The following is a 24,587-nucleotide window of genomic DNA, read 5'->3' on the forward strand; positions in this document are numbered from 1 at the left end:
CTCAAATCTGCCAAATAAGATTGTAGGTCTTGCCAAGGACCTAAAAAATAATCCCAGGATTTATTTTTATGCCTTGCCGACATCTACTTTAGTTAGCCCTCAGATACCACCTCTTAGTGAATAAACTGGAGTTAGTAAATTACCTCAAAAATGCCATTCCCTCCAGGTCCACTCACCTGGGCCAGTGAAGGGGAAACCCATTGGGCCAATGGGATAGTGACCTGCCTGGTCACTGCTACCGACCATCCACCTGGGGCAGTTCAGGAAGATACTGGTTCTGGTGAGTTCCCCTTTGGGCTCACTAGAGGGCGCCTCTCTCCCAGAGCCTTGTGGCAAGGCAGAGAGAATGGACTTGGCTGCTTCCAGCCCAGGAAGTCTGCTGAGGACTCATATTCCCTAAGTCTGGGAAAGCCATGAAATGTAATGGAAACAATTTAAAAAAAAAAAAAAAAAGGAAAAATATTTATTTACAGGTCACTCTGGGAGACTTTTCCCTGGGTGCAGGAGTTGCAGCCCGTCTGAGGCCGCCTGCTTTTCCCCAGTGGCCCCCCCACCCCCACCCCTTCCCGCGCAGTGACTTTCTTTGGACTATCCCGGCCCAGCCCCAGCTGGCATTGCTACCTGGCTTGCAGGGGACCGAGGTGGGGTAGCAGTCTGAGGTTGAGTCCCCCTCAGAGGTTAGTATTGGTCGTTAAGTCCAGGGCTCCAAACTGCTTATGCAGTGGGTTGTTCAGGATGAGAGGCGAGCTCCCTTTCGCCTGGCTACCATAGTCCTTGCCGCTTCGGTCCAAGAAGGTGCGAAGCGCGCTGGGCCAAGAGTAGTGGAGACTCACCACCGCCACTCCCAGCAGGAGGCACAGGATGCCTGCGGCAGCGCAGAAGGAAGGAAACAGGGTAGTCAGGGCTCCAGGCCAGAGTCTGGCCTGCCCCCTCCATCTCCTGGGGGCTACCTCTTGCATTTCCTCCCCCAACACACAGGGCAGGAACACCTCTGATATGGATTACACGATACACAGTTTCATGTGCTAAATGGAGCAAGATACTGAACCCCTCAGAACCCTCTCCCCTCATGTGCAAAACGGGCATAACCACACCTGCCTCCAGGAACTCTTAAGAGGAGATTAGATAATATGTGTGAACTCGTTTTGTCCACTGTAAAGTACACAGCAGTATAAATCCAGTCCCCACCCCAGCCTCCCGGAATCCACCTCCTCAGTCCTCACCGGTGGCCAGAGTGACCCAAAAGGCGGCGCCATAGTGAGTGGTGAGAGTGGCGGAGCCGAGACGGAGCGGGCAGAGCTGCACGCTGGAGATGGAGGCGAAGGCGAAGATAGAGAAGAGCGTGAAGGCACCGGTGGTCAGGAGCGCCAGGCCCCCGTAGAGCGGAACCGGCATGGAGAGCAGCCCGTTGGAGAGGAGCCAGAAGCAGAAAGCCACCCTGCGGAGGGGACCCACTGCGCTGTGAGCGGGGTTACTCTAGCCTCGCTCCCCCTCCGTCCCCCACCCCAGAAGGAAAGCCGGGACTGTGATGGCGTAGGCACAGGGGAGCCTTACAGGGGAGGGGCCGGCTCGCAGCCTCTGCCTGGTCTCTCTGGGTTCCCAGGTCTGTGCGGAGGACCCCGTGACTTTCTTTCTGACCCGAGAGGTGGAAATTCGCACCTCCAGCAGCTATGTGGGGCTGGCTCACACGCCCCCACCGCGACAGTCCCTCCCTCAGTCACGCGTGCTTCCCTCCAGCGCTCACCACAGCGTGGCCGAGGCATAGTGCCCCGCCAGGCGGTACTGGCGGTAGAGCCCGCAGGGGCTGCTCGGGGTGAACTTCTCGGCCAAGTAGAGAACTGGATCCGGCAGCCCCTTCTCAAGCGCCTCCGAGTACTCCTCGGCATAGTTCTCGCCCAGACGCCAGTTGAAGCGCTCGTTGTAGTCTATGGTCTCGTTCAGCTGCTGCACTGGGGTCCCTGCAGAGGGCGGTCGGGCGGTGGAGTCACGGAGCCGCACGCAGCGGGGGACCCCGCAACTAAGCAAACACGGATAGGAAAGTGGAGGTGTGAGAGCGGTTTGGCAGCGGTTGGGGAAAGCACGGCTCCAAAAGGAATAAACACTATTTGAGCCTGTGGGGTCCGAGATTTCCTCCAGCTGTCCCTGCCACACTCCCCCAACCATGGAGTCCGACAACCCAGGAATTCACTTTGCCCCAGCCCCCTCACCTGTGAGTGTAATATTAATTCCCTCCAGGCCGACGTGCAGACCAACATGGGCTCTGACTCGTGCTGCGCTGAAGGCCTTGTAGGATGTGTTGGTGTTCACCCCACCCACTGACCACTGTGCGCTGAAGTGCACGGCTGTGGGGAGAGGCACAGTATGTGGGGAGGGGTACAGAGAGAATTGGGGAGATGGCATGGGGAGGGTGATGATGGCAGGTAGGGTGCAGTGCAGAGAGATGGGGGGTCTAGGGGTCCAATGTGGTATACATGGTAAAGGTGTAAGAGTGGGCACTAGAAAGCTGAAGAATGGGAAGAGGGAGCAGGACACGAACCCCAAATCTCGATTTTCCCAGGTGCCCTCTGCCCACCTCCATCCTCACCCCAGGTCCTCTCACCACCTGCTGCACCACACACTCACCCACAATTTCTGCGCCTATGAAGAGACTGAGAAGAACTCTCACCAGCCAGAACCAGCGCTGCAGGAATAGGTACCTGGGTCAGGCTTGGTAACTGCCCGGCTAGAGTCCCCAAGACCTCCCTTAACCCCATGCCACCTAGATGTTTAGTGCCTCTGAAACTGTCCCCTCTTGCACCACACCCTTTTCCCAGTTCCATTCCTGATGCTTTGAAGCTGAAGTCAGACTTGTTTTTTTGTACAGGTTTCTCTGAGCCATTGCCATTTCTGAAGTTTTCTAGCCATGCACTTCTGAGGCCCCAGTCCCATTTCCCAGTGCACCCTGCAACACGGCTTTCTGTCTGGTGCAGGCCCACCACCTTCACCCACCAGCTATCTGGCTCCTGGCTACTTGAATCACTACTATGGTGAGGCTCAGTGAGTCCAGAAGTGGTAGGCAGGCAGGGGTCATCTACCCCAGGAGAGGGTGGTCCCAGGGTCCTGTCACCAAGTAGACGAGGTGGGAATGCAGCCTCTCAGATATTCCTAGGTGCACCAGTTTCCCAAGGAAACCAACACAGATCAAGACTCAGGGAAGCTAGGAACCCATAGACTTGAAAAACAACTTAGGTTCTAGGAAAAGTGAGGGGGGAGGAGTCCAAGGAAAAGTACCCAGTCTGTTATAACTTCGAATCCTGGGTGGGAGTGTCTGAGCCCTTAGGATGGGAGCACTCATATACATGCATCTCTACGCAGCAGAAACACAGCAGTCTCAGCTGCTGAGACTTTCACACCAGTGAAACACAGAAGTCTCAGCTGCTGGTTTCTGTCCTCTTGGTCTGCCAGTCATTAAGTCATCACCTTAAGGCTGAGACTGGAGTGCAGCCACAGTCTGAGGGAAGGAGACTCCAGCAGCATGTGAAGACTAGAATCAGCCCCAGGATTACTGGCCTGGGCACTCACTGTCTGCATCAGCTTCCTGAATGATCTAAGTGGGGTCGGTTTCCAGGTTGTTTTCTACAGGGCCTCAACCTCCCCCGGTTCTTGGAAAGGCATGCCTGCTGCCCCAGACTTCTGTCTGCTCCACCTATGCTCCTCTGGTTCAGTGTTTCAGTCTGACTATCCATGGAGGCACTTGGAACCACATTACCTGTCCTAGGTCTTCCAGAGACCAGCTGCCCAAGGCCCCCAGGCCCTAGCATCTAGCACCCCCTTACCGAGTGGCCACGAATCCCAGGCAAGATGAGCAGGAAGCTGGCAGCCAAGGCCAAGAACACCAGAATGACGATGAGCAGTGGGACGCTGATGCCAGGGGCATGCCGGGGCTGGGGGTAGAAAGGCAGCTCACCATTCCACAGAGTCATGCTGCAACCCGGCCAAGCTGGGTCTGCTGGAGTGGGAATAACAGGTACCTGGCAGCTGAGCCTGGGTCCCACTTATCTTTATCCGGTCCCCTGCGTTCTTGGACAGGACTCAATGAGATGGTCAAGCCTGAGCTCCTGACTTTTCCCTAAGGAAGTGCAGCAGCCGGCCCGGTTGCCTTCAAGTGCTCTGGATTGGCTGGGGCAGGGTCGGGTAGGTGGGAGAGAGGAATTATTTCTCACTGGTTGTAACCAGTTACGTTCAAGGCTCTGCGGGTTTGCTCTGTGTTTGGAAGTGGTGTGGGATCTGGACCCCTTTTATAGCAGCCTGAGCAGCTTGCTGGGCGGATGTCAGGGCTTGGCAGCTTGGTGTGATTGGGAAGAGAACTTGCAAATAAGGGGCGGAGGTTGCTATGCAAATGAGAAGAGCCCTGACTCCACAGCAAGAGGGCCAGCCTCCCGCCCAGATGCACACTCTTGGCTCTAGTCTGACCTGAGTGGACACCAGGGCAGCTGGCCTTCGAGGATCCAGAGAAGAGGGTGAGAGTGCCATCGGGGAGGCTGGGATCTTCAGAGCTGGGAGGGGAGGGGTGCTGTGTTGGGAAGGTGGAGACAGGGAGGAGAGCAGAGAAGCAAAGATTCCAAGGGAAAAGACTTCTGCCCCAAATGGGGGCCCTAAACCAGAAGTTGGACCGGGGTTTAGGGCATGATCTTCCTATCCCTCCTGTCCTTGCACAGGCACTCACTGCAGAGTATCAAAGGCTGCAGGTCAGGGATTCCCAGCAGTTACTGAGCGGTTGGGGATGAGGATTTGAAGCTGGGCACTGGGCTGGGGAGTAGGGGGGGAGCCCTGGAAGGCTGGAGGTGAAGTTCTGCCTGGGACTGATAAACCCCAGAGGACTAGTGCCCGGTGTGTTCCTTTGGTTGGGGTTAGTTCTTCCACCAGGTGGAAAGCGGGGACTGGCATCAGTGCCTACTAGATGTCCTGACAAGAGCGAGGTGGGATGTGGGTCCTTGGTGATGCTCCTTAAAGCTTTGCTCCAGAAGTGAAAACAGCTGGCACCTCCTCACCCTGTGTGGGCTGTAGACATGAGGGACACTAACTCCTTGTCCCTCACATATCACCTCCCACTTCCCAGGCAGCAGGGTCAGCATGCTCTGCGCAAGGCCAAAGGCGGTGGTGCTCCTGGGAGCTCTACTGACTGCATCCCTGGATCCAGCGGGTAAGTATCCAGTGCCCCTAGCTTAGCGAAGTCGCCCAGTACCTCTTGTGGGTGGAGTACCTCTGCAAGATCGGTCAAATCGCAGCGCAGGTCAGCAGGATGGCAAACTTCCTGGCGCAGCTTCAACGCCGTGCAGTGTCGCCTCTTGGGTAGGATTGGGGGCACTCAGGGAGCGGGAGAAGCAGGGACAGAGGCCGCTGGGTCCTCGAGTGGTCGCAGGAAGGCTAGCGCTGAGGAACCACTCTGCCTCACAGGCGGCCAGGACTCACCTGCACTGTCCTGGGAAGTGCAGCGCTATGACGGCTGGTTCAACAACCTGAGGCATCACGAGCTCGGCGCAGCTGGTATGTCCTGTGGTCCGGGTAGGGATGAGGGGGAGGATGGCTAGTGGAGGGCCGGCCCTGGGAGATGAGACCCGGACAAGAGGAGAGAGCGCGCCACCAGCCACCCGGCTGTCTGCCCAGCGAACTCCTATGCACTCCTGGGCCCAGGAAACCCTGGCGGAAAGGGGTCTAGTCAGTGAGGTAGGCATAGGGAGAGGTTTATGTCCTTGTTGGGGGGACGGAGTGCCCTGACAAAGCCCCGCTCCCTGCTTCCCACAGGCTTCAGACTGCAGCGTCTGGTACCAGCCAATTACGCGGATGGTGTTTATCAGGCTCTGGGGGAGCCGCTGCTGCCCAACCCGCGCCGACTCAGCGACGCCGCCATGCGGGGCACAGCCGGGCAGGCCTCCCGCCGCAACCGCACGGTGCTGGGGGTCTTCTTTGGTGAGAGCAAAGTGGGCGAACACCAGGGTTGACCAGTCACTTGGAGGCTGACCCAACTCCCAGCCATCTCCTCCTCCTCACTAAGCAACACTTCCAGGCGTTCTTTATCTTGGGGGCTTTGGGAGTGTCGGTTTAGGGATATCTGCTTCCCTCATCATTCTCTTACCCGTTACTCCAAATCCAGGAGGATCACTGGACCTCCATTAAAGCCCTTAGGAGCTGAGTCCCCTGCCACCACTCTCCTACTCATATGATTGTATCCTCTTTCCTCCGAAAGAGAAAAGGGGAAAGCAGGATCTGGTGGGAAATGGGAGTTGGTTTGGGGAAGCCCTTATCTTAATTATTATTTGGATTCTCACGCCAATGTTATGAGGTGCGTGGAGAGTGTATTATGTCCCCACTTGAAAATTAGAAGAAAAAAAAAATTAGAAGAAAGACCCAGAGCTGGTGGCAGAGCTTAAACTACAACATGTCTTTTGACTCTTGAGAAACCAAGAGAAACTCCCTGCCCATGGGGAGTGGCGATTCTCAACAGTTTGGCCCCCATTGTGGACAGGCTACCACGTACTGTCCGACCTCGTGAGCGTGGAGACACCTGGCTGCCCAGCCGAGTTCCTCAACATCCACATCCCGCCCGGGGACCCGGTGTTCGACCCGGACCAGAGCGGGGACGTGGTCCTACCCTTCCAGAGGAGCCGCTGGGACCCCGAGACCGGACAGAGCCCCAGTAACCCCCGGGACCTGGTGAGACGCGGCAGGCGGGGTCGCGGGGGCGGGGCCTGGCAGGGCCGGGCCGGGCCGGGAGAGGCTCCGTCCCCCCGCTCCCCCCCCCACCGATGCTGGGCTGGCCCTGGCGCCCCCTTACCCGTCTCAGCTACTCCACCCGCGGCTCACCCTGGGCTCACCCTCCCGGTACCCCCGCAGACCAACGAGGTGACGGGCTGGCTGGACGGCAGCGCCATCTATGGCTCCTCGCACTCCTGGAGCGACGCGCTGCGGAGCTTCTCCGGGGGGCAGCTGGCGTCGGGGCCCGACCCCGCCTTCCCCCGCAACGCGCAAAGCCCCCTGCTCATGTGGACGCCGCCCGACCCCGCCACGGGACAGCGCGGGCCCCGGGGGCTGTATGGTGAGGCCGCGGGGTGGGCTGCGGCGGCCGGGGCGCGCGGCGGGGCGGGCTGGGGGGCGCCGAGGTTGCGCTCCCCGTGGTCACACCGCCGCGCGTCTCTTCCCCTGCGGCCCCACGGCGTCGCGTGCAGCCTTCGGGGCGGAGCGAGGGAACCGCGACCCCTTCCTGCAGGCGCTGGGCCTGCTGTGGTTCCGCTACCACAACGTGTGGGCGCAGCGGCTGGCCCGCGAGCACCCGCGGTGGGGGGACGAGGAGCTGTTTCAGCACGCGCGCAAGAGGGTCATCGCCACCTACCAGGTCAGTCCGCACCCCCTCCCCGCCCCGCCCCTGCCTGCTGCGCAGAGCCCTCCATCCTCCGACGGGCAGCCCCCGGAAACGCCCTTTTCCAGGAGGACGCTGCTCCCCAGAACTGGGGCTAGCGTCTCGTCTCGGAGTGGACGTGGAGACGATGAGGAGGCAAAACGCTGTGATCCTCGAGCCTTTGCTGTGGTTCCTATGTAGCCGCCCTCCTCTGCCATCCCAGGTTCCTTGTGGGGGCCGGGCCTCTGCACCTGTCCTGTTTGAGTTGCCTCCCTCGTGACTGCCCCTGCCTGACCCTCATCTCCCACCGAAGCCTTCCTTGGGCTCGGATCCCTCCCAGGGCGGCTGCTCCAGCGCTTGCCTCCCTTTTTGCCTTCTCTTGTCCCTCAGAACATCGCTCTGTATGAGTGGCTGCCCAGCTTTCTGCAGACAACACCCCCAGAATATACAGGTACAGGAGTTGGGGGGGGGAACACTTGGACTGCGGGGGTGGGGGTGGGGAAGGGAGGGTCAGGATCCGTGGGAGAAAGAAGACAGGTAGATGCATGTGATGGAAGGATGTGATAAGGAGCCTATTTCTCTTATTACCCCTGTTGGGCAGGGTACCGTTCTTTCTTGGACCCCAGCATCTCCCCAGAGTTCCTGGCAGCCTCTGAGCAGTTCTTCTCCACCATGGTGCCTCCTGGCGTCTACATGAGGTGAGGGAGGGGCTGGCAGTGGAGGAGGCATAGCACACTGGTAGAGATGAAGAATCAACAGCCTTGGGGGCTTGGGCCTTTTATACAACTCCACAGTAATGGGGGAAGAGAAGCAGAGTTTGGAACCCTGAAATAGGACCCTGGGATAGGAGTTTCAAACTTAACAACTCCTCCTAATGGCTGAACTTTAGCTGCTGAGAGCAGGACTTGTCCAGCAGTTGGGTTATTCTCTTCACTCCTTTCCTTACCACTCTATGGGGACAAAGAGCAACCGATACCTTCAATCCACACACATTGCCAAATCTCTGCTGTGTTCAAAGAAGTTCAGCGCTCCGTCCTGGCCAGACCCCTCTGAGTCCCTCACCCCACTCAACCCCATGTCAGCTTTTCCCTGAGCTCTCATCCCATCCTTGATGCCCCATTTCAGAAATGCCAGCTGTCATTTCCAGATGGTCCTGAACCAGGGTCTTGGCAGCTCCCCAGCTCTCAGAGTCTGCAACAGCTACTGGATTCGGGAGGTCAGCCTGGGGTCTGGGTCAGGGGAAGGTGGGTCAGCGTCAGTCATGACACACAGGCTGGGAAAAGCAACCGTTCCAGTTGCTTTTTTAGGTGTTGCCTCTCCAGGTAGTAGGAGATGAAGGGGAGAATGATCAGAAACTTATCTGGTGGGGCGCCTGGGGGGCTCAGTTGGTTAAGTGTCCTACTGTTGATTTCAGCTCAGTTCATGATCTCAGGAATTCGTGAGTTGGAGGCATTAGGCTCTGTGCTGACAGTGTGGAGCCTGCTTGGGATTCTCTTTCTCCTCCATCCCTCCTTCTCTCTCTGCCCTTCTCTCTCTCTCTCTCTCTCTCTCTCTCTCTCTCTCTCTCAAAATAAATAACTTTGAAAAAAATACTTATAGCTTTGAAAAAAACACTTAAGAAAATTATCTGGAGACAATAGCTCAGGAGTCTAGGACTGGCCAAGGGCTCTTAGTCCTGAGGTGCTGCAGTGGTTCAGGGTGACAGGGACCAGGCTTTGGGGAGAGGCCCAAGAGCCTACTTTAAATGTGTTGTTGTCTATTTCCAGAACGCCAATCTGAACAGTGCCCAGGCGGTGAATCACCTGCTGCTGGGAATGGCCTCCCAGATTTCAGAGATGGAAGACAGGATAGTGGTTGAAGATCTGAGGGGTAAGCTTGGGAGCTAGATGGGATAAGGGTCCAGAAGCCTGGGAGCCTAGGGACCCCTCTGGGTTAATCAACAATTAGACCTTAGGGTACCTACAATGCAGGAACACAGATACACATGCTGTAAATTGCCACTAGAAGAAAAAAGCTTTTAACTTTTTTTTTTTTGCTTCATTTAGGTTTAATGTTGCATTTACTCTAAATTACCTATGTCTGAGTATGTAGGGGGAGAGGTGACACCACAATCTCTTGGTACTTAGGTTTCCAAAAGTTTTCTCCAGTCCTGTCTTGAGGCCAAGGAGGTAAAGGACAGGGACTTTACTATTTGGTGACTAGAACAGTCTTGAGTCTCAGGGGAAGATTCTTGCCAGAAAAATTTCCCCTGATCGTACATGGTCACATTGACCCTACGTGGAAGCAAGGTTGATATGGACACATGGTCACAATGTTGGGAGTTCTGGGGGTGAGTAGTGCCAAGAACCTAATTCAAGACTGCTGAGCAAAGAAGGGTCAGGAGGATTCAGCCTATAGCCTGGTTCTCTCTCCTTCTCAGATTATTGGCCTGGCCCTGGCAAGTTCTCCCGCACAGACTACGTGGCCAGCAGCATCCAACGTGGCCGAGATATGGGGTTGCCCAGCTATACCCAAGCCCTGAAGGCTTTGGGGTTGGAAACCCCAAAGAACTGGAGTGACATCAACCCCAATGTGGACCCCCAGGTGAGAAACAGTAATGATGGCAATAGCAGCTAAAACTTTTTTGTTTTAAGATCTGTGCACAGGTAACTCATTTAATCTACATCAAGAATATTATAGGGTAGATACTATCATTGTCCTTATTTTACCAATGACATGGTTGGTAAGTCAGTCATAGAGATGGGATTTAAACTCAGTCATCTGATTCCAGAGTATGTTTCTCACCACTACATTGTACCATTCCTACAGGGTGGCCTCAGGGTGATCTCTGTATTGGGTGCCATTGTCCTATTCCTGCAGGATCCTTCCTTATGAAATGGGTGACCTTGAAACTGCTAATTATTAGGGCCAGATAGCCTGGGTGGTGGTGGTCACAGGATATGGCCCAAAGGCACCTAGCAGTGGTTTCACCATCGACAGGGACACGTGGGTCCTCCCACCTGTCTTGCCACCACCTGAGGGGGATGGCCTAGGAAAAGTAGGCTCCTTCAGGCCTGAGCAGCAAGCCAGGCAGCTGATGGAGTCCTGTGTTTAAGAATGGAGCCACAGTGGCTGCCCTCCCCAACACACATGTGCACACACACGTGCACACACATATTCCTCACCTCCTGTGGTGCCCAGGTGCTGGAGGCCACAGCTGCCCTGTACAACCATGACCTTTCCCTGCTGGAGCTGCTCCCTGGGGGGTTCTTGGAGAGCCACGGGGACCCAGGGACCCTCTTCAGTGCCATCGTCCTCGACCAGTTTGTGCGGCTGCGGGATGGTGACCGCTACTGGTTTGAGAATACCAGGAATGGGTAAGGCCTACATGAACTTCCGCCTCAGATGCCACTTTGGCTTGGAGCCTCAGGCCCTCTGCCTGTAAGCAGCCCCATGGGTCCTGCATTCCCAACTAGCCTCACCTCCTCTTTAACCCCTCTGTGTCTCTTTCCTCATCTGACTTTCTGGGCCCAATACTGCTGGAGGCTGGCAGCCCTTTCTCATCCCAACCATTCGTGGCTTTCTCCAACTTAGGCTGTTCTCCAGAGAGGAAATTGCAGAAATCAGAAACACCACTCTTTGGGACGTCCTAGTGGCTGTTACCAATGTGGACCCCAGTGCCCTGCAGCCCAATGTCTTTATCTGGCATGATGGTGAGTGGCTATCAGAGAAAGGACCAAGGATGGGGCGAGTCACTTGGTGCTGTCCAGGGAACCAGGTGCCAGGCAGCATTTTCTGTGTGCTGCTGGGAAGCCTGCTTTAGGCTGCCTCCCCCAGTAGGTACTGGACTGGTTTGCAGGCTGCACTCTGTGATCAAACTGGTGTAGGTACTGAGAACAGGATATGGAAAGGGACTTTTTGAGGGGAACCAACTCCAGAGAGGTGGGCCTAGTAAGGAGAAGGGTACCTGGTCCTTTACAGGAGAGAGGGGAAGGGTACCTGGCCAACTAATGAGATCCTCAGACTTTAAGGTCTTTTGTGTCCTCTCCCTCAGGTGCACCCTGCCCTCAGCCTCGGCAGCTCACAACTGAAGGCTTGCCCCGCTGTGTGCCCCTGATGGTGATTGACTACTTCGAGGGCAGTGGTCCTGGTTTTGGCATCACCATTGTGGCTCTCTGCTGTCTTCCATTAGGTGAACTCTTCACACCCTCACCCACTGCTTTCCTCCTGGCTGCACCCCTGCCCACAGAATGTCCTTGCCCCTCATGACCTGCTGGTCTGTGGGACTAGCTCTTTGCTACAGTCAAAGCCAGGCTCAGGGGACCTTGTGAAGGGAGGAGCAACAGGACCCTCAGTGAAGCTGCAGGCAAGAAGCTCCCCTCCCCACTGGCTCTTTCTGATCCTTTTCAGTGAGTCTGCTTATCTCTGGGGTCGTGGCCCATTTCCGGGGCCGAGAGCGCAAGAGACTACAGAAGAAAGGCAAAGAGAGTGTGAAGAGAGAAGCAGCCAAAGATGGGGTGTCAGGTGAGATGGGGCTGAAGGGAGAGAGGGAAATGGGGCCCAGATAGGGGCCCCTGAGAGAAAAAGCAGGTTGCAGATGTGGGGAGGAAGCCAGGCTTTGGGGGTGTCTGCTCAGACTGGTAGAGTGGAATTGGTTTGAGGTCAGGGGCCTGGGTACCTCTGCTGAACGTCTCTGCCCAATTGTCCCTTCCCCAGCAATGGAGTGGCCAGGCCCCAGGGAGAAGAGCTATCCCATCACCATCAAGCTGCTCCCAGACCGACGTCTACAGGTCCTAGACAGGCGGCTGTCTGTGCTCCGCACCGTCCAGCTGCAGCCCACACAGAAGGTCAACCTCATTCTGTCCAGCAACCGCGGGCGCCACACCCTTCTGCTCAAGATCCCCAAGGAGTATGATCTGGTATGGCCAGCCTGCCTCCCCTACCTGGAATGCTCCTATATCTCCCCTCTCAGAGCGAGGCCTGTTAGTTCACACTCTCCTCAGCTACAGAGCTCCCCTGTGAAGATGATGCTGGGGAGAGGCTCTCCTTTCAGCTGTCTCCACACTCCATGTGACCCTCCCTTTGACCTGCTCGAGCCATTCACCTGGTTCCAGCCTGGATGCATTGGGAGGCAGTTTTTCTCATCTTCCCTCAACTCAAGGTCCTCTGAGTGGGGGCTGAACCAGACCTGGAGCTCCAAGCACTGACATGGGCTTCCTCCCACCCAGGTGCTGCTGTTTAACTCTGAGGAGGACCGGGGCACCTTTGTTCAGCATCTGCAGGGCTTCTGTGTGCAGTGGACTCTGGGCCTTGACGTGACTGAGTTGGAAGAGAATGAGCTGTTCAGGAGGGCTGTGACCAAGCAGCAGAGGGCCCGTATCCTGGAGATCTTCTTCAGGAACCTCTTTGCCCAGGTGCCATGAGTGTGTCTTTTGGAGACAGGACCTGGCCCAGGGTTGGAGGGAAGCTGGGCTGGACAGGATCCTGAATGGGGTAAACTAAGTTTCTGGTCTGTGTGCTGGAGACAGCGTTGATTGAATCCTAGCATTGCCACTCACTAGCTGTGTGACTTTAGGCCAGTCACATCATCTCTGCTCTGTATCTCCACTTCCTCATCTATAAAACAGTGATTAAAATAGGATCCACTGGCATTCCCAGGTATCCCCCATATGGAATATAGAATAAATAAAATAAAATAAAATAAAATAAAATAAAATAAAATAAAAGTAATAGGATCCATCACCTTGGGTTGTTGTGAGGATTCAGTGAGATAGTCTACATCAGTGGTTCTCAAAGTGTGGCCTCTGGACCAGCAGCCGCCACCTAACCTGGGAATTTGTTAAAAATATAAATCCCCAGCAGTCTCCACCAAATCCAGCTAATCAGAAGATTGTTTATCTGGCCAGGCCCCTGCCTCCAGGAGACCAAATCAGGCACATGGTAGCCCTGTCTAAATTGACAAGAGAATAAATATATCCCTAGCCTTTTCCTGCCTGTCCACCACTGTCTACTTCATTTCTGTCCCCAGTATAGGGCCTCTCATTTCGCATTTTGAATCCCAAACTTTGTTCCCTCCCATTTCCACCCCCCACCTATAGACCTAGCACCATTCCTAACATATAAAGCTCCTGGATCTTGAGTCCAGGGAAAAAATGGGCTGGCTGCTAGAGATCTGAGTCACTGCCTCAGAGGCCCAGGTCAGAAGTATATCTAAGGATCAGGAGAGCTACAAGGGCTCACTATTTCTGAATTGGACTTTTGGGAGATGTGAAGGGTCACTGGACTGCATTCAGCCCAGGCCTCACCTTCTTCTCTCCTTCCCTCTGCTACTGCCTGAGTGCAGGTGCTGGACATCGACCAGGCGGATGCAGGCACCCTGCCTCTGGACTCATCACAGAAGGTGCGGGAGGCCCTGACTTGTGAGCTGAGCAGAGCTGAGTTTGCCGAGTCCCTGGGCCTCAAGCCCCAGGACATGTTTGTAGAGTCCATGTTCTCTCTTGCTGACAAAGATGGCAATGGCTACCTGTCCTTCCGGGAGTTTCTGGACATCCTGGTGGTCTTCATGAAAGGTAGGGGGAGAGTGGACCACTTCAGGAACCAGCAGTCTTTCAGCACAGAGGTGACCTGAATCCCTCTTTTTCTTCTCAGGCTCCCCAGAGGACAAGTCCCACCTGATGTTCACCATGTATGACCTTGATGCAAATGGCTTCCTCTCCAAGGATGAATTCTTCACCATGATGCGGTATGGAGTGGGCCCTTCCAGTTCTGAGACTCCCTGATATTTGAAACAAAGTCAAATCAGAGGAGGGTAGGTGAGGAGGTTATGTGGCCATCTATTTTGAAAGCCTGGATACTGCATTCTAGATTCTCAGAGCATCCAGCTTCATAAGTTTATCTGGCCAGGCCCCTGCCTCCAGGAGGGTCTATTATCTGCACTGTCTACACGAGCTAGAAAATTCTCCCTCTCTAGTTAAAAACAAACAAACAAACAAACAAACAAACAACCACCAAGCCAGTATGACCAATAGCAAAAGTCTAGTATCCCTTTTGGATGCCTTTGGATCTTTGTAAACTCTTCTACACCATACCTAACACTGGTGCTTTGCGCCGTGAATTAATGGATGGAAGATTAATGACCTTGGTCACTTTTCCTGTATTAATCACTAGGAAATGCAGGAGAAGAAACATGGAAAGTTCCTCTGTATTCCAACCCTTCTTTCTTCTTGCTTCTTAAGTTATTTTTGGTTGTGGTGTGCTGACAAAGACCAGCTTTGAGTGCATAGACTTCTTATTCCTAAAGACACTGTTCTGGTAACAGTGAAAGTCCCCTTCAGCTCCATAAGGACAGGGTTCTTACTTCTCTTTTGTTGCTCACTGAATCCACCTCTTCTGCACTGTGATTGGCACATAGCAGGTATTCAATACATACTTAATGAATCAGATGGAATAAATGAGCAAATGAATAAACCAAATGCATAAAAGAGTACAGAGTCTTTTACCTTTTCTACCTTAAGCCTTTCCATTTCTTTCTGCATTCCCTCTAACTTCCACATCCCTCTTCCATCCCAGACACCACAACTGGACATAGGCTTCTAAAAGGCTGTGGTGAAGCTGATTGCAGTCCATCCCTCACTGGGTGTGCTATTGCAGGCCCAGACCTGGGTGAGGCTCTAGGGATCTCGGAGAGGGTCCCTGTCCACCAGGGCCAAGCATCCACTTTCTCTTCCTATGTTCAGTTGTAGATCTTGCCCAGTCTCACTTGGATGATGTGTTTTTTAATGGGCTTGCTGTGCCAGGCACACACAGGTCTTTTTTTCTGTTGGATTCACACAAACATGCATGGTTGGCTTGTTTTTGTCCCAAAGGACAACCCAAGAAGAGTATGGCCACTCTGGGTGCTATGAGATCGGGTGTGGAGACAATCCTGCCTGTGCCCTGGGGTGTTGGCACAAGGAAGCAGCAGCCATTGTAGCTACATCTCCTCCCCCAGCATCCAGGCTTCTGTGCCCCCACTGGACTGTGAAAGGGGGAGGCCAGTAGCAGTGTGGGATGCATTAACACAAGAGAGTGGGCAGAGACCCTGCCACACAAGAAGCCCATGGTCATCTGGACATGTCCCTACACTAAATGGACATTGATCCCACCTTTCAACGCCCCCTTGTTTGAGGGCTGCTTTCTCTAATTGGTCAAGGTCACTTTCAATTTCAAACCTGTGGCCACCCCACCCAGCTTAACGTCAACTACAGGCTGGATGAACACCTTCTCAATGCCATTTCCCGGGTCACTGGTAACCACATTAGATAATCTGGGGCCCGCCCCACCGTGCACCTGCCTGAACCTGACCTTGCCAGATGACAGACTGGTGTATCTCTCCTCCTCCCCCAGGTCCTTCATCGAGATCTCCAACAACTGCCTGTCCAAGGCCCAGCTGACTGAGGTGGTGGAGTCCATGTACCGGGAGTCGGGCTTCCAGGATAAGGAGGAGCTGACGTGGGAGGATTTCCACTTCATGCTGCGGGACCATGACAGCGAGCTCCAACGCACTCAGCTCTGCGTCAGAGGTGGAGGTGGAAGTACGTGAGTATGTAAGAAATGGTAGGGGGCACCTGGGTGGCTCAGTCAGTTGACTTTCACTCAGGTTATGATCTCACAGTTCGTGAGTTCAAGCCCCACGTCTGGCTTTGTGCTGACAGCTCAGAGCCTGGAGCCTGCTTTGGATTCTGCGTCTCCCTCTCTCTCTACTCCTCCCCATTCATTCTCTCTCTCTCTCTCTTTCTCTCTCTCTCTCTCTCAAAATAAATAAACATTAAAAAATTAAAAAAAAAAAGAAATGGTAGGAGTCAGGGAGGGATGTGTCTTCAAAATGAGAGCTACTGGTGGATAGGAGTCAGGTTTTATTTCTCTTCAAGTCTTTTGTGCCTACTATAGAGCCAGGCACGTGTAGTCAAGGGTATCACATACATGTGCACTGCACAAACATGCCTACTGAGAGGTCAAGGGTGGTCTGAAATCCAGCCTACATGCCACTTACTAAGCTCATGCACATTGGTCTGGGGTGTAGCTAGTCAGAAGAAGAGGTGTTATTTTCTTTATACAAAGGATGCAGGATTGCATCTGCCTGCAGTTTTCTAATTATACCAAGTTACCCCCTTGTTTGCAATGGGTGCCCATTGTGGGCAGTGAGGGGAACAAGGCTGGAACAAGAGATGAGAACATGGCAAAGTCACTGGCAACTGCTGTGGCAGCCTTCCCGGAGAAGAGAGGGGGGCAGTCTACCATTCTTCTACCCTTGTGGGGAAGCCTGTCCAGACTCTTGTTCTTCCCTCCAGGTGTTGGAGACATCTTTAAACCAAACATCAGCTGTCGAGTCTCATTCATCACTCGGACTCCTGGGGAACGGTGAGCAGGAATGGGGGCATTGGCAGGTCCCCTTGTCCAGGTCCCCTGAAGAGAAATGAAGGAAGTAGGGCTGTTTGAATCAGTTCCTGGGACCAGATATTTTTCCTCTGAAAGTAGCTCTTAGTACATAATTGATCCTGGCCCAAATTCCAGCTGCTTCCCTCATGCCATGTGGCTCAGGATCCTAGCTGTCTCCCTGACACTTCAAGACAGAATCCTTCTGTAAGACAGATGACCGCATCATATTCATTCTGCCTTGCCTCTCCTACCTGGCTTCTCTCTGACCAGTTTTATGGGCAGGTTCTGTGGGCAGGGGTGGGTTCCAGGATTCATCCCCATCCTCTGAAGTTCTGACCTGGTGATTCTTCTCCTGGCTGCAAAGACAAGGGGAGAATGAGCCCATTTTTCCTTTCTCAGATCCTGCTCTCAGGAACTAGGGCTCCCTGCCTCAGAAGCCCCAGAGCTGGGAGGTCCAGTGCTGAAGAAGAGGTTTGGCAAAAAGTAAGTATTTTCTAGACCCCCAGGCCCAAGGAAACATGGGGAGAAGTCTCAGAGTCTCTGGGCCCTGCCCACCCTTCCTGGACACACAAGGGACCATCCTGTGTCTCGTTCTATGTGTCTCTGACTGATTGGTGAGCCATAGAGTCAAATAATTTTTCAACATCTTCCAACCTCTGCACCCTAACCTTCAGGAAAGGGCCCTGGCACTCAGATGCAATACCAAGATGGCAGTAAGGGCTCTCCTGGCTCCTGCCTGCTTTGGGCACATCAGTGAGGCCCGTTCAGGGAGCACCAAGAGGGAAGGACAGAACACACAGGAGGAAGATGAGGTGGAGTAGGGGGAAGACAGAAGAGCGGGTGGATGGAGCAAATAAAGATGAGCGCTGAAAGTTGGGGGAGGGTAGGAGTCTACTCCCCAAATGCTGTTTCCTTCATCTGTTCTGGCCCATCCTGACCCCTGCCAGGTTATCAAGTCTCCTTCATGGGGTGGCATTTAGGGGAGGTCAGGGTGCCCTGGTCTCACGGCCAGCTGCCTCCCGTTGCTGCAGGACAGTGGTGCCCCCTCCCCGGCTGTACACGGAGGCACTGAAGGAGAAGATGCAGCGGGGCCCCCTGGCCCAGAAGCTGCGACAGTACAAGCGCTTTGTGGAGAACTACCTGCGGCACATCATGTGCGTGGCGGTCTTCTCTGCCATCTGTGCTGGCCTGTTTGCAGAGCGTGCCTACTGTAAGAGTTTCAGCTTGTGGGCGGTGGGAAGGGGCATGTAGAGCCTTCTGGCTGCTCTTCCCACTGGAGCCCAGGCGTTCTGACCCAGGCCAGGGACCCCAGCCTCTGTGCCATGCTGATCCACCCACACCCCCTCTCCAGATTATGCCTTTGCCTCACCACCCTCGGGCATCGCACAGACCACCTTTGTGGGCATCATCCTGTCCCGGGGCACGGCCGCCAGCATCTCCTTCATGTTCTCCTACATCCTGCTCACCATGTGCCGCAACCTCATCACCTTCCTGCGCGAGACCTTCCTCAACCGCTACATACCCTTCGACGCCGCCGTGGACTTCCATCGCTGGATCGCCATGGCTGCCGTTGTCCTGGCCAGTCAGTGGCTCCTGGGAATCCTCCCCATTGTTGCATTCCCCTGGGTCTAGCTGTGGGGGGAAGAGTGAGGAGATTGGAGCTACATAGACTCCCATCTCTCCTCCCTGTGCCTCCTCTGTTCCTCAGGGTGGGAGGTAGAGTCGGCCCTGGGTGGCATCTCTAACAGAGTCTCTTTCAGTTTTGCACAGTGCTGGCCATGCAGTCAATGTCTTCATCTTCTCAGTCAGCCCCCTCAGCCTGCTGGCCTGTGTCTTTCCCAACGTCTTTGTGAATGATGGGTCAGTTCTGGGGAGGGTTCCCCCATGGGACATTTGGGGCAGGCCAAAGGGTATAATAGAAAAGATATAGATGGCCCTCAATACTCTACTCTCACTGAATGAGAGTGAAGAGCCTGCTGGGGATGCTGAGAGGTGACCTCCTTGCCCTGGAAGGAAGTGGCCATGATTAGCCAGGCAAGATGTTTGGGAGATGAATTAGAGACTGTTTCCCACATGTACCTAACACAGAACTTGGAATCTTAGCCTACCATTCATTCACTGGGCAAACATTCATGGAGTATATCATACATGACCATCCAGGTGCCAGAGAATAGACATGCTAGATTCATGCAGTCATTCAGCAAATACTTGTTGAGTATTTACTACAAGCCTAGCATTGTTTGAGCATAGGGATTAGAACAATGAGCAGAACCACACCCTTGCCCTCATGGAGCTTACAGAATGTGAACCGAGCACCCAAGGAAGCAAATAGCAGTAAGAGAGTTCAAGATAATGCAGAAGGAAGAATTGCCAAGAAAGCAGAGGGTGGAACTGTGGGTGGCTGGGTGCCATGTTCCTTGGATGGATCCCTGGCCATCTGAGTGGAGGCCCAGTAACCTCAGCAGTCAGGGCCAGCAGAAGCAGAATCACATTGTGACAGTGGGGAAGCCAATCCTGCCCCAGCTAGAAGCTCATATACCTTTGCCCTACAGGTCCCAGCTTCCCCAAAAGTTCTACTGGTGGTTCTTCGAGACAGTCCCAGGTAGGGAGTAGGGGTGTATGTGGGGCCTGGGGGTTCTATCTGAGGACCTCTGTTTGTCTTCATCTTCCCATGAATACATACTTGTCTAGTAGTCGTGGTTCCCTTTCTAGTCTCCAGGACAAGCCTCAGCTGCAGCCCCAGCAGACAAGCTGTTCTGTGGGCCAGGGAGATCAGAGAAGGAGGGTAGACTGGGGGATCGCTGTCATATTCTCAGCCCATGCTGAGGTCCCAAAAGTATTCTCTGACCCTGTCCCCGCTGCCCCCAGGCATGACAGGAGTGCTCCTGCTCGTGGTCCTGGCCATCATGTATGTGTTCGCCTCCCACCACTTCCGGCGCCGTAGCTTCCGGGGCTTCTGGCTGACCCACCACCTCTACATCCTGCTCTATGTGTTGGTAAGGGATTCTCTGGGCAGGGCCAGTCCACGGGGGCAGGGATGAGCACTCATAATGGGGGTAGGGAGCAGGCTTAATTGGACCTGAGAGCAGAGACCCCAGCCTCTGAAGTCTATGGTGGCTTTATCCACCCAGCCCAGGCCCAGGGTCCGGGCAAGAAGTGTCTGGGCAAGGGAGGGTGCAGGGAGGGGCCCGGCTGGGCCTGAGCTGTACTAACTGGCCACGTCTCCAGCTCATCATCCACGGCAGCTTCGGCCTGATCCAGCTGCCCCGTTTCCACATCTACTTCCTGGTCCCAGCACTAATCTATGCGGGGGACAAGCTGGTGAGCCTGAGCCGGAAGAAGGTGGAGATCAGCGTGGTGAAGGCGGAGCTGCTGCCTTCAGGTACCAGGCCCAACATGACCCCAGGTGGGGGGCATTGGAAGTCGACTCATGGGACATGTGGAGATAGCTCCACAGGCCTCCAGACCCCCATCAGGCCTTTTAATAATCTGTCGGGGACCCCTGCAGCTTTCCTGATACAAATGGAGCCCAGAAAGGGCTGTGTTGCCCCCAGGAGGACTTGCAAACAATGAGAAGTGACCATGAGAAGAGGCAGCTGAAAGGCATTTAAGGACAACACAGACCCCCTTGTGTGTGGTCTGGGTGCTCCCCAGGGAACTATCTATACCCCTCCCACCCCCTCCTCCTAGAATAACCCCCCTTCAGAGATGGACAATTGGCCCAGATTTCAAGAGTCTATTATTTTTTAGTTGTTTTTTGTTTTTTTGTCTTTTGTGGTTTCTTTTTAGAGTTTATTTATTTAGAGAGAGAGAAAGCATGAGCAGGGGAGGGGCAGAGAGAAAGGGAGAGAGAGAGAATCCCAAGCAGGCTCCTCACTGACCGTGCAGGGCTTGAACCCACGAACCACGAGATCATGACATAAACTGAAACCAAGAGTCAGACACCTAACCAACTGAGCTATCCAGTTGCCCCTGAGAGTCAATTTTTGAGAGTTTATGTTGGCTAAAGTGAGGATTCACACCACTGTAGAGGCTGGCAGGACATGGTTTTAGGTGTTGTGGGAACATCTAATCTTCAGGATTAACATAGTAAGAAAATTAATCTCATTTCAACTTTATGTCCATTGAGATTACTTAAGGACAAAAACCTCAGCATGTTATTAGTATGCTTTTTGCACTTCCCAGTATTTGCAAATCAACTTTTTTTTTTTTTTAAATGAAGAAAGAACAGGCCTGAGGCTCAGCTGTGGTCTGGCACACCACACAGTATCCAGCTAAAATTTGATAAAATACGGTGCCTTCTATTTACAATACATGATACTGGTTTTCCACCTGTCTGAGTGATCTGAAGTTTGTCAAGGTAAATCATATTGAAAAATTAAGTCAATATGAAGAAAAACATTAGATAAACAGTAGTGCAGAGATGCACAGAAATGGCCTATCCAAAGGTAATTCTCATATGGTGGAGGTTTGGTAAACTGTGAGATGGTCCCTGGGGAAATAGGTCCTCTGACCTGTAGGCTGATATTCAGGATAGTAGCATAGGGGCCTGGATGTTTCACAGGAATAAGGAGTGGAGAGGAGAGTAGCTGGAACAAGGAGCAGAGAAATCTAATTCTTGGGTTACCCAGGAAAGAGAGAAGGGGACCCTCTGACTCCTACCTCCAGGAGCTCCACTTGTTCAGACCATAGGTGTAGAGTAGACAAGGTATCTGGGGTATCTGCCAGTCCTCGGGTACTGGAAGCAAGCCTTCTGATCCCTGCCCTTGCCTGCCCATGACTCCCAGGAGTGACTCACCTGCAATTCCAACGGCCCCAAGGCTTTGAGTACAAGTCAGGACAGTGGGTGCGGATTGCCTGTCTGACTCTGGGGACCAACGAGTACCACCCATTTACACTGACTTCTGCGCCCCATGAGGACACGCTCAGCCTTCACATCCGGGCAGCAGGGCCCTGGACCACTCGCCTCAGGGAGATCTACTCACCTCCAATGGGCGACGGCTGTTCCAGATACCCAAAGGTGCCTGCCACCAGGAACCACTTTTTGGTCTCCAGCATTGGCAAAGGGTCCCCACTCTCCCCTACCCTGAGACTAGAAGCTCCAGCCAGCACAAGGCCAGGCTGGGGTGCCTGAGAAGAGGCTCTGTGGTTCCTGTAGCTCTCTTCTCCCTGTCCTATACCCATTTCTAACCTCAGATCTGGGGCCAGACCAAGCTCATCTCTTCTCCCTCTTTGGTTGGCAGCTGTACCTCGATGGGCCATTTGGAGAGGGCCACCAGGAGTGGCATAAATTTGAGGTGTCCGTGCTGGTGGGAGGGGGCATTGGGGTCACCCCCTTTGCCTCAATCCTCAAAGACCTGGTCTTCAAGTCATCGTTGGGCAGCCAAATGCTCTGTAAAAAGGTGAGTGTCTCTCTCCCATTCTTAGAAGGAATGGGACAGACTGCCTGATTGTGTCCCCACATCACAGCAGAGTAATATGAGTAAAAGCCCCTGGCCCCTAGGCACTGAGTCTGCAGGAGCTATTCATACACATGCCCACATGCCCAACATTTGAAGGAGGGTAGGACGTATAGACAGAAGGACCTCTGCTGGGGTCTGCTGGTTAAAAGACTTAGATCAGGCTTGTGGGGCTGCCAGAGATTTGGAGTCTGTGGGTGGTCTGAGGCTTTCCAGCCTCTCAGGTGAAGGCATCTGGGGTGGATGAAACTTGAGCTGAGCTGTCTTGAGCTCCAGCAATGTGTCCCCAGATCTACTTCATCTGGGTGACACGGACCCAGCGGCAGTTTGAGTGGCTGGCTGACATCATCCGGGAGGTGGAAGAGAATGACTGCCAGGACCTGGTGTCCGTGCACATCTACATCACCCAGCTGGCTGAGAAGTTTGACCTCAGGACCACCATGCTGGTATGTCAGGGCCGGTCAGGCAGGGTAGGTATGTGGGCCACCATCTAGACTAAGAGCTGACCCTGGCTCTGTCTGACTGTGACATTCCTCCTCTACTCCCTCTCCCAGTACATCTGTGAGCGACACTTCCAGAAGGTGCTGAACCGGAGTCTGTTCACAGGCCTGCGTTCCATCACGCACTTTGGCCGCCCCCCCTTCGAGCTCTTCTTCAAATCCCTGCAGGAGGTCCACCCACAGGTCAGCCCCACCCCCACCTGTCCTGAAACCCTGGCCTTCCCCTGCCAGGATATCCTGGACTTTAAGCACCCGACAGCTATAATCTGAGTGGAGAACCATCCCATGCTAGCTCCAGGATGGGGTCAGGTGTTGGAGGAAGGCCTCAAACCCTCCCTACCCCCGACTGTCCCTAGCTCAAGCCTCCTCCTCAGAGCCAGAGGTCAATGCTTTAGTCGTTCCAGCAGGCTTGAGAAGCAGCTTCCTCCCAAGGGGTGATAATCTTAAGCCTGCAGGCCTCTCCTCTATGCAATCACTCCCTGCAACACACTTGACAGGTACGGAAGATTGGAGTGTTCAGCTGTGGCCCTCCAGGAATGACCAAGAATGTAGAGAAGGCCTGTCAGCTCATCAACAGGCAGGACCAGGCCCACTTCATGCATCACTATGAGAACTTCTGAGAACCTCTTAGAACTTCCTGGTTCCTGTTTCCCCCTCTGTGGACCAGCCCTGCCAGCAGTTTCTCTGTTAGAATCCACTTCGGGCCTCAGCTAGAAAGCTGGAAGAGTTCCTCCCCCATATCCCCATCTGTCCTATTCTCTGACAAGGTAGAGAAGACCCCTCAAGCTCAAGCAACAGCAGGTTATGGCACACAAAGGAGAGTAGGGACAGCCTCTGCCCTGTGACATCTGTAGAGGTGAAGAGATACAATAGCATTTGCCTCTGATAGGTCCCATGTCCCTATTTTCCTTGCACAAAATCAATGTACTGTTTTGGTATTTTCTTGGCTTAGGCATTTGAGGGATGATGGAGTGGGGATAACTAAGGTGAAGAGAGGGCTAAGTGAAAATCTCCTCAGAGCTCAGTTCATAGAAGCCATGATGCTTAGAATCTGGATGATCGAACTGTCTCTATTCAGTCTCTGGGGTCTTGCTCCTCCAGTTCCACCCCCGACCCCTTCTTGCTCCTAAAGGGTCAGGAACACTGAATAATAACCAGGGAACAAAGATGCCTCCCTAGTCCTGATGTTCCTGCTGTCAACCAGCAATGCCTGCTGCTATGACTTTTCCATGGCCCTTCTCTGAGCCTGTGGAGCAGCACCTGGGCTCTGAGACCAAGGGAATCCAACCTGTCTGCCAGACATCCAAAGCTCCCACCCAGTTCCCCACTTCCACAAGAGTGGGGTGACCAGCCGTCATGGTTTGCCCAGGACTCTCCCAGTTTTTCCAGTGATAGCCTCTTGTCACAGGAAAGCCCTCAATCCCAGGTAAATCAGACAAAGCTGGTCACCTTACATAGGAGGCAACCTGGGATGTCACCTCCATACTAGGCTCTATAAGACACTTCCTTTTCCTTCTGCAACTGTTTCCTAAAAAGCTGAGCTTTAATTATTTTTTTAAATTTAAGTATAATTTTCAGGGGTGCCTGGGTGGCTCAGTCGGTTAAGCATCTGACTTCAGCTCAGGTTATGATCTCACAGTCCGTGAGTTCGAGCCCTGCATGGGGCTCTGTGCTGACAGCTCAGAGCCTGGAGCCTGTTTTGGATTCTGTGTCTCCCTCTCTCCCTGCCCCTCCCCTGCTCATGCTCTGTCTCTCTCTGTCTCAAAAATAAATAAAAACATTTTAAAAACTTAAAATAAAATAAAATTTAAGTATAATTTTCATATGGCAAGGTGTATAAATCTTCAAGTTATATGT

At 53.8% G+C, this 24,587-nt stretch overlaps 2 protein-coding genes across 2 annotated transcripts; one reads left to right on the top strand and one right to left on the bottom strand.

The window, feature by feature from the left end:
• Window positions 1-387: 387 nt before the first annotated feature.
• DUOXA2 (dual oxidase maturation factor 2) lies at window positions 388-4,312 on the bottom strand. Its single transcript, XM_030318290.2, has 6 exons — window positions 3,816-4,312; window positions 2,623-2,680; window positions 2,208-2,342; window positions 1,745-1,958; window positions 1,224-1,438; window positions 388-865 (listed from the first exon to the last, which is right to left on the bottom strand). Exons 1-6 carry the CDS (start codon window positions 3,960-3,962, stop codon window positions 672-674), a joined length of 963 nt encoding a protein of 320 aa, XP_030174150.1. The 5' UTR covers window positions 3,963-4,312; the 3' UTR covers window positions 388-671.
• A 135-nt stretch (window positions 4,313-4,447) lies between these two features.
• DUOX2 (dual oxidase 2) lies at window positions 4,448-24,320 on the top strand. Its single transcript, XM_030318267.1, has 34 exons — window positions 4,448-4,499; window positions 5,099-5,182; window positions 5,437-5,526; window positions 5,785-5,949; window positions 6,506-6,693; window positions 6,874-7,075; window positions 7,206-7,372; window positions 7,766-7,826; window positions 7,977-8,073; window positions 8,501-8,591; window positions 9,142-9,244; window positions 9,795-9,958; window positions 10,556-10,731; window positions 10,949-11,067; window positions 11,409-11,546; window positions 11,765-11,878; window positions 12,071-12,273; window positions 12,583-12,768; window positions 13,698-13,923; window positions 14,003-14,096; window positions 15,740-15,927; window positions 16,684-16,753; window positions 17,171-17,254; window positions 17,803-17,981; window positions 18,123-18,353; window positions 18,532-18,631; window positions 19,324-19,373; window positions 19,640-19,767; window positions 20,000-20,153; window positions 21,559-21,791; window positions 22,015-22,173; window positions 22,521-22,676; window positions 22,785-22,913; window positions 23,228-24,320. The coding sequence occupies exons 2-34, from the start codon at window positions 5,113-5,115 to the stop codon at window positions 23,348-23,350; spliced, it is 4,638 nt and encodes a 1,545-aa protein (XP_030174127.1). The 5' UTR covers window positions 4,448-4,499; window positions 5,099-5,112; the 3' UTR covers window positions 23,351-24,320.
• The last annotated feature ends 267 nt before the right edge of the window (window positions 24,321-24,587 follow it).

Source organism: Lynx canadensis, chromosome B3 (assembly GCF_007474595.2).
Source record: "Lynx canadensis isolate LIC74 chromosome B3, mLynCan4.pri.v2, whole genome shotgun sequence".
In the NCBI taxonomy this organism is placed as follows: domain Eukaryota; kingdom Metazoa; phylum Chordata; class Mammalia; order Carnivora; family Felidae; genus Lynx; species Lynx canadensis.

Coding starts and splice junctions, on each gene's coding strand:
- DUOX2 (XM_030318267.1), top strand. CDS start 5,113: ATGCTCTGCGCAAGGCCAAAGGCGGTGGTGCTCCTGGGAGCTCTACTG. Junction 11,879..12,070: donor AGCCAAAGATGGGGTGTCAG/GTGAGATGGGGC, acceptor TCCCTTCCCCAG/CAATGGAGTGGCCAGGCCCC. Junction 18,354..18,531: donor GGCTGCCGTTGTCCTGGCCA/GTCAGTGGCTCC, acceptor AGTCTCTTTCAG/TTTTGCACAGTGCTGGCCAT.
- DUOXA2 (XM_030318290.2), bottom strand. CDS start 3,962: ATGACTCTGTGGAATGGTGAGCTGCCTTTCTACCCCCAGCCCCGGCAT. Junction 2,343..2,622: donor CATAGGCGCAGAAATTGTGG/GTGAGTGTGTGG, acceptor CTCTCCCCACAG/CCGTGCACTTCAGCGCACAG. Junction 1,959..2,207: donor AATTAATATTACACTCACAG/GTGAGGGGGCTG, acceptor CGCCCTCTGCAG/GGACCCCAGTGCAGCAGCTG.